Below are 8,411 nucleotides of genomic sequence, written 5' to 3'. Positions count from 1 at the left end.
TTTTCATCAAATTTATTATCCTGACAAAAAATGTCAGTTAAAAAAAAATCTTAAGAAAATACAACATGAAATTGATTTCTGATTGATTATTAAATGAATATTTATGTTGTAAAATTGTAAAATTGCAGGAGTAAGTGCAAAGTGTTGTGCAGTGATGCCACTTTATGCATAATCGTTCTCACAATCGTGTGAAGGATTCAAGGCCAAGCTTTCCATTTCAAGTGCTTTCTTCCTCTTCTTGCACAGAGGAAGGTCGTCGGACGGAGTGCACAAAGTGGCAAATCTCTGTTGAGAGGGAAAGTTGTAATGAAGAACTCAGACAGTTCTACTGTGGAACTTGTATGTCTTTACCTGTCGTAATGTTCCCGGTGTTCTCCACAGATTATAGAGCATCCACAGGGGAACATTGAGTGTTGAGGAGAGTGTGAACCACCAGCCCAGCGTGGTGCCCCACCAGGGATACTCCATGGTGTTGTTAAATTTCAGTGGGGTGAACTGAACTAAAGAGGAAACAAGGGTTCCCTGCACAAGAGAGAATGAGGTCATGATTCTTTTCGGGAACAAAACATACAACACCAAAGAAAAAAAGGATTTTAAGGATTTTCCAGTGGGTCTACTGAACTTAAAGAAGCCAGTGTGAGCAACATGTCTGAGATCAGACTGAAGGTCTCCTCACCATGCAGATGACTGGGGTGATAAACTTTAAGCAGTACTTGATGAGCGGCGCTGGTCTGTATCCTATCATGTCCTCAATGTTGTCATAGAAACGATCCGCTCCTGAGTGAGACGAAGACACACAGCGTTGATGGACCACAATGATTTGAAGATCAGACGTGAGTGAGTGTACCAACCATAGACCCAAGCGACTGACACACACTGCAGGATGGCGAAGAGGAGGAGCGTCATTCCACTGCAGCAGTAGTAGTCGAACAGCTGGAAGATGTAGAGGCCGCCCTGTCGAGGAGACCAGCACCTGAGTGAGTCAAGTCATCGCTGAATGGTCTGGTTACTGGGAGAGATGAAGGAAATCCTACTTCTGTCACCATGGTGAGGCCAATGAAGAAAGAGACAACACAGATGAGCAGCAGCAGAAGTTTACGGCGATGGCCCACGTGGAAGAAGGAAGGTTTCATGTCAGAGATGGCCGTCACCATCGCTTCAAGTCCTACGAACTGAAGCAGAGACACAACAGTCCTGAAGACATGGACTTGTTGACAAGTTTGTCTGAGAGCATCCAACCTGAGTGTCCAGTCCCAGGAGGATGATCATGACGAAGAAGAACACCGCCCACAGCTGAGGGAGCGGCATCATGGCCACCGCACGAGGGTAGGCAATGAAGGCCAAACCAGGACCTGGGATGAAAAATATTATGGGACGAGAATTACGAGAAATGATTCTTTCATCAGCTTCTTCTTGTTACCTGATTCTGCTACTGTGGCTATGTCCGTTTGCTGCTCGAAGGCCATGAAACCCAGGGCGGAGAAAATGGCAAAACCTGCCACAAAACTGGTGCCACTGTTTAGAAGGCACAAGCACACACAGTCCCTGAAGGAGGAAAAAGTGCCCACTGTATATCATTCTGTATGTCAACCTTACACGACTCATGCAAAAGAGGCTCATGCAAAAAAAAGGTGAAACGTTTTAAGTGATGCAACGGACTGAGATATTAGTGCATATACAGACTCTGTCATCAGGTACATAGGGAAGTTTGAGGACATTGAGGACACGGTGCCCCAAACCAGCATCCGCACCTACCCCAGAGTTGCGTGCCAAACTTAAGGCCCACACAGCTGCCATCAACTCAGGAGACCCAGATGCCTACAAAGCAGCCAAGTACATGGAAAGTGGATTCAAACCGGCAGAGCCATGACTCCATACATGTGTGGCATGGACTGCGTTGCATCATGGACAGCAGGGCGAGGAGCAGGCCAGTGCAACACTTATGGATGAGCTAAACACCATCTACGCCCTCTTTGATGCTGACCACACTGCCACGTCTGCTATAAGAGCACACATGGACAACGAGGACGCTGTGCCATGTTTAGACACAGCCACTGTATAACAAACGCTCAAAATGGTGAACCCCCAAAGCTCCAGGGCCCGACGGCATCCCCGACCAGGTCCTGAGAGCCTGTGCAACTCACCGGGGTGTTCACAGACATCTTCAATCTGTCCCTGAGTCAGTCTATCGTGCCCGCCATCTTCAAGACCTCCACCATTGTTCCCATCCCCAAGATGCCCACAGCATCCTGTCCTAATGACTATAGGCCCATAGCACTCATATCCATCTCCATGAAGTGCCTTGAGCAGATCATTGAGAAACACATCTCTGGCTCCCTTCCCAACACCCTGGATCCCCTGCAGTTCACGTACAATCGCGTAGAATCCCCTCCAAACTGGTGTCGGCCTGGAGGAGTCCATGTGCTGCTGGATATGGGACTTGCTTTCCAACAGACCACAGGTGGTGAGGATCGCTCATCACCTTTCCTCCTCACTGGCACTCCCCACCTTACCTGCGCAATACTATCACACTTTCTGTGCAAGAAGGATTCTTTTGTTTTGTAACACTTACTAACTTTTGTAGCACTTTGATCTCTTTAGCACCTTTATCTATCCGACACTAGCATTGCATGTTACTAGTACTTTGTGTTCTCTGCAAGTCTACGGTTTCTCTCATCCCAAGCTTTTCCTTGCATCACAGACCCTGTGTTTTAAATGCATATGACAAATCATGAATCTTGACCCTTTTATTTTAAAGTATTCTGCACCTTTGACGACTTTTGTCATGACATGGTTGAGGGAGTAGTTTTGCTATTCCTCTGTGTGCACCAGATCAGCCGAGATTTGCTTCATACATACCTATAACAGTTATTATTGTAGTTGTTATAACTGCTGAGAGCAGTCAGACAGCCGATACAAAGGGCGTAGGAGTAGAATATTTGAGTTCCAGCATCCATCCACACCTGAAAACAAGGAAAACTGTAGTGTTGAGTCCGAACTGTCTGGTGTGACGTCATACATACAATGTTTGAGTTGTAGTCCAAATAATTCGGTCTTTTCACAAACAAATAAATCAACATACACACGACATACAGAGTCGAAACTCACACCAATATGAATCATTTTAATTGAGGTGCAGCAGATGTGTGATCCAGGGCATGAGGCAAAGTGGACCAGAAAATAACTTTCACCTCCCTGTAGACTTCTATTCATTTTGTCCAATCTTAGGTCCCATGGACCGACCAGAAGGGGCGGAGACTTAGGCTCCCTGTACAAGTGTATGTCACATGGGAAATCATGTCCAAACAGCAGAGTTGTACGTACCTGCGGGTCCAAGAGGCGGGTTGGATCTGGATACAGGTAGAACTTGATGCCGTCTAAGGCTCCAGGAAGCGTGAGACCACGGACAAGCAACACCAGCAACATGAGGTACGGAAACGTGGCTGTGAAGTACACCACCTGCCACAAAACAATGGAATGTTAAAGTGAACGCAAGGACAAAGACGACTGCTCTGCTGCTGCTGACTTGTGTTAAAATACGAGCGACATGTTTACATGAAAGAATACAGAAGCATTGACAGGAACACGTGATGCTAAAAATGTTAAGGTTAGTACCTTTCCAGTCGACTTGACTCCTCTCCAGACGCAGAAGTAACATATGACCCAGGAGAGGAGGAGGCACAGCGCCAACTCCCATCGCATCCCCCCCAATTCATCAATGGTTCCGGTGATATTTAAAACTCGTCTCCTTCAATAGAAAAAACAAGTTATGTGTTTCATGTTCAGGATAATATGTATCTGAGTGACTTACTCCCAGAACTCTCTCACTGGTGATGTGGCATTGGCCGGCACGGTTACGTTGAACAGAACATCATTCCGATCAAACTCCACACACCTCTCTGATCAGAAAGAAAAACTAAAATCCAGGTTGCTATTGATTAAAATTCAGTATACGATCATGTGCGAGATGTCGGATAAATCTTCCTGCTTTTTAAAAACCAATTCATTCATAATGACCTGTGTTCCAGGTGTTGTTGCAACTGGACCAGGGGAGTTCCGCGTTGAAGGATGAGAAGAGGTAGAGAAAAGCCCAGGCCAGGATGACAGTGTAATAGATGTTGAAGTACAGGACCACCACCTGAGACCCGTATCCCAGACCTATTCATTGGAACAATAATATGCAAGCAACATTTGCTTTTATTTCGACTGACACATTTAGATATTTGAAAGAAAAGGGGTCCATGCTCACTCAGTAGTAAAACAATCTGTGCCCTTTTTAAACAGAGCTCAGATCCAAAACAACCTTTGAATCACCATCAAAATGCTGCCATAAAATAGTCACTAGTTTAACAAAGGTCTGCGCACAGCAAAACAAGTCCAAACATTTTGGCTCAGACTTAAAAAGGTGAAATTCATATACCAAGACTGCATACAATGCTTTGCATTCACCTCCTGAAATGCCATTTTCTCCAATCCGCCACATTGATCTCAAATCAATATAAACAATTGTTTCGATCAGCCTGATATGACGCATATGTCTCTCATCTCATGAGTAAATGAGGTTTTTGAGACACTCCAAAATGTTTTTTGTCTCTCAGTCCTAAATCGTACCTTCAAAAAGTGGACAAATCTTCCTCCAACATGTAATACTTCCTTGTTTGGTGTATTGTCCCAGGGATGTCTCCAGCATGAAGATGGGAATACCACCAGTGAAGAGGAAGATGACATATGGAATGAGGAACGCTCCTGGGAAACACAAATGACTGTTTTTAAATACAAACCGTTGAAGTGGGGGGTCTCAAACTCGCCACTAGGTGTCCAACTGCGTGGCCCCAACAGGGCAGTCTGTGTCCGCTGTGAGGCTGAATGATTTGGGCAATATGACAATACAGAAAACTTTGCACCCTCATGACTCACGATTGTTGTGCGAAGGACAACACAAACCACAGCATCAAGTACGTGGATAACGCAACTTTCCATGTAGGGTTCCAGCCGGGTGGCGGGGACGCGATGGGCATTGTGTGCAGGGAGTGAAAAAAGTCCCTATGGATTCCAGGTGGGTGTGAGGATGTCGTGAGACCGTGGAGAGACCAGGCGACGTACAGAAGCTCTCTTCACTACATCATTGAATCACTGAATTTATAGCCCCTTCTACGACTCTCCTCCACCATTACTAACCTCCGCCTTTTAATGGGCTTTGAAAAGCATTGAGCCCTTGTTATACCTACAATGAATGGAGCGCCATCCGACCCCAACCTTCGTCTCTTTTTATGTGTTGTGGAAGGTGAAACGTGCTTCAACTGAAAACCTAATTCATCCATACACGACGCTGCAGGTTGCCTTTTTCGTCAGCATAGGACAGAAACTTTACCAGCATATCATGCCATAAGAGTGAGGATGGATTGCATTGTGAGGAGTAGTGCGATGAGTGAAAAAACATATTGGGGTTGCCTGTGGAGGGCAACAAAAATCCCTGGCTGGAGTCATGGCAGCCAGCCTTGCAGAACAGTGAGCTTCTGGAACAGCTTCTAGCTATCTGCCATCAGACTATTCAACACATGCAAAGATAGGGCTCGGAAGAAAAACAATTCTCATATATATATATATATATATATATATATATATATATATATATATATATATATATATATATATATATATATATATATATATATATTCTGATGTCAGCAGAATCAATTTCCTGGTAAACTTGTGGGAAGCTGAGCTCAAGTTTAATACCTGTGACAAGCAAACACCGAATATTGATGCTACGAGCACGAGCTACTATCACTCCACAGTGCCATTTCGCTAGAGCACCGCAGACTGCATTCATAATATATTTACATATTAAGTCACTTGGTTAGAAAGGCGGAAAAATACAGAATCGAACCACATGCAAACCGGCCTGGCCCTATGCAAATACCTCACACTTTAACTTCTGCCTCTTGCAAACTATTTATAATTATTTATTTATACTGCCTTCTCTGATCTGGTTTTTCTTACATTTTTTTATTGTTAACACAACTGTTTTTATTGTTGCTACAAATGTGATGTAGCGTCATTTATTTTTTGCAGTGCATCACCAATTTTTAATGCTGAATGACAATAAAGAAATCTGAGTTTGAATGTCACAAGATGAAAACACATCCACATCCTGAGCTTTGCAATTTGTCTGTGAAGCTCACCTCCTCCGTATTTGTAGCACAGGTAAGGAAAACGCCACACATTTCCCATCCCGATGATCTCTCCAGCGACAGCCAGGAGAAAATCATTTTTGCTGGACCACTGTCCGCGGTTGACAGGAGCAGGATGTGAAGTGTCCTTTTCCAACCTTAGCTTGCAGTCCAGGTCAGAGTGCTGAGCCATTGTGCTGCAACCAGAGAAGATGAAGCTGCGTGAATCTCAACAGAACGTCTCCATTCTTCTTCAGAACCCACTTTGAAGACACCTTTAGATTTGAGTATGATTCTACCTCGGCCCCTCTTCTGTTTTATGACATTCCAACTAGTAGAACTTTTTGCTTTTTTCTCAGACCCTTCCCCCTCTCCTGCTGTCCTTGGACTTAAAATTGGTAATAGTAACAGTATGGCGTGAGTAACTTTTACCACAGGCACCAATGTCTCAATTAGAAACACCATCACTCACAGTTGGTGTTTGATACCAGATAGAAAACACCGGATAAAAAACAAACAAACCAAAAAAATGTTATGTCCATCTTATTGTGCGGTTAAATGTGGGTCAGTTCTACATGACAACAGGTGATGAGCGATTAGAATTCAAAACTATTGAATGATACTGAATGAAGTACTTGGGAGATTGTCTTCAAGATATGATAAATGAAAAACTGGATTTCAGTTAATTTTTTAATAGCATCAAAACTTGGTGATAAAACAAAACATCTAACTCCACATAGCAGGCCATAAAGTGACTGTCACCAATGAGTTTGTCCAAAGCTCATTGTTGAGAGGCGGTGTTGTCCATTTATTAAAAGCAAAGTCTGAACGCTGCAGTTCTCTGACAGGGACAAATCCGTCTAATGTTTCCTGGATCCACATGGTGACCCGACATGCCACAGAAATTCTGTCACCTGGTTCCAGAAAATTCCACTGAAATCTGTAGACGGCAAAGAGAAAAGCAATGTCTATAGGTTACACCCATTGAAATGTAAATCACCTGCCTGCATCACCCTCTTTCCACTGTAGAGGGCCTTGAGTCTATGTTGCTGTTTGTCTCCCAAAGACGTCCTCGCTGAGGGACCACACAAGAGCAATTCAAAACCATCGATAGGGGCCATAATTCTTCGAACAGAAAAATGATGGGTTGAGTTGGATGGTCAGTTTAGAGTTGACCATCCAACTCAAACAAATATACACCCATCCATCGTCAGGTAACCAGTGCTTAGTCCTGTTCAGTGTTGTGCGGAGTGCTGATGCCTAACAAAATATGTGTAGTAAGTGAAATGGGAATATTTACAGAGAGCAGGATTGTGTGGTGAATGAATGAAATTAAGATGGCTATGAGGATGAAACTGTTGTGGCAGGGTGTTCTGGTGCGGATGGACCGTAGCCTCCTGCCTCATGGTAGAGACACAAACTGTACGTGTTCTGGGTGGGAAGAGTCATCTCAGATCCCACATGTGCCTGGCACTGGTGTGCCACAAGGAGATGGAGGAGGTGAGGATGGACTCGATGATGGCTGTGTAGAACTGCACCAGCATCTAAGCCGTGGTGGTGCACCACTGTCGTTCACAGCGCTGTAGAATAATAAAGACGAAGGAGCAGCGTTTTTCCTCTGGTTTATTACATTGTGACTGTCTTGTGTTTCAATAAGCAGCAGACAAACAGCGATCAGAGCGAGAACATCAAGACATCCATTCACACGTTTATTTCGAGTTGACTGTGGACACAGACGTCAGAGTTAGAAACTATTCTTCTTCAATCAGTTCCAGAACAATCGCCATGGATGATGAAATGTGGCGCTAGTCGCGTCTCTCGGCAGCTCCGAGCAGGTCTGCAGATCAGAGGACTCAACGGCAGCAGCTACAGATGAGATAACATGAGATACAACATGCAAACACTTGTCCGTACCAGATGGAACATGAACACTGCAAACGACGGTGAATCAGCTTTTTTTCTGTCTGATAAATGCTAGTGGACGTTAGCCACGGATGTTAGCCACTGTGATAAACACAATAAAATGAGTAACGGACACTTCCACGTTTGTTATCATCACAAAAATAAGTCCCCCACGTTTGATAGCACATCCAAGACTCGCTGTAAGCACCAAGAATGCCTTCGAAGTCCGGTACAAACACTGTTCACCACAATATATTGACTCACATGGCTAGTGCGGTTATTAGCATGGTGGCTAATGGTTTGGCCAGCTGTATGTTCACTGCGTGCTTCGACAGT

General features: G+C 44.4%; 1 protein-coding gene across 1 annotated transcript; it reads right to left on the bottom strand.

Moving 5' to 3' along the window:
* Positions 1-315: 315 nt before the first annotated feature.
* On the bottom strand, positions 316-6,366 carry LOC128760429 (sodium- and chloride-dependent GABA transporter 2-like). The gene is made up of 13 exons (XM_053867842.1): positions 6,186-6,366; positions 4,612-4,746; positions 4,018-4,158; positions 3,812-3,899; positions 3,616-3,748; positions 3,325-3,459; positions 2,860-2,963; positions 1,421-1,545; positions 1,240-1,352; positions 1,035-1,172; positions 852-954; positions 677-777; positions 316-522 (listed from the first exon to the last, which is right to left on the bottom strand). The coding sequence occupies exons 1-13, from the start codon at positions 6,364-6,366 to the stop codon at positions 316-318; spliced, it is 1,704 nt and encodes a 567-aa protein (XP_053723817.1).
* Positions 6,367-8,411: the final 2,045 nt, after the last annotated feature.

This window comes from Synchiropus splendidus, chromosome 6, assembly GCF_027744825.2.
Source record: "Synchiropus splendidus isolate RoL2022-P1 chromosome 6, RoL_Sspl_1.0, whole genome shotgun sequence".
In the NCBI taxonomy this organism is placed as follows: domain Eukaryota; kingdom Metazoa; phylum Chordata; class Actinopteri; order Syngnathiformes; family Callionymidae; genus Synchiropus; species Synchiropus splendidus.
Note: the sequence above shows the minus strand (reverse complement) of the source record. Positions and strands in the feature narration are given on the sequence as shown.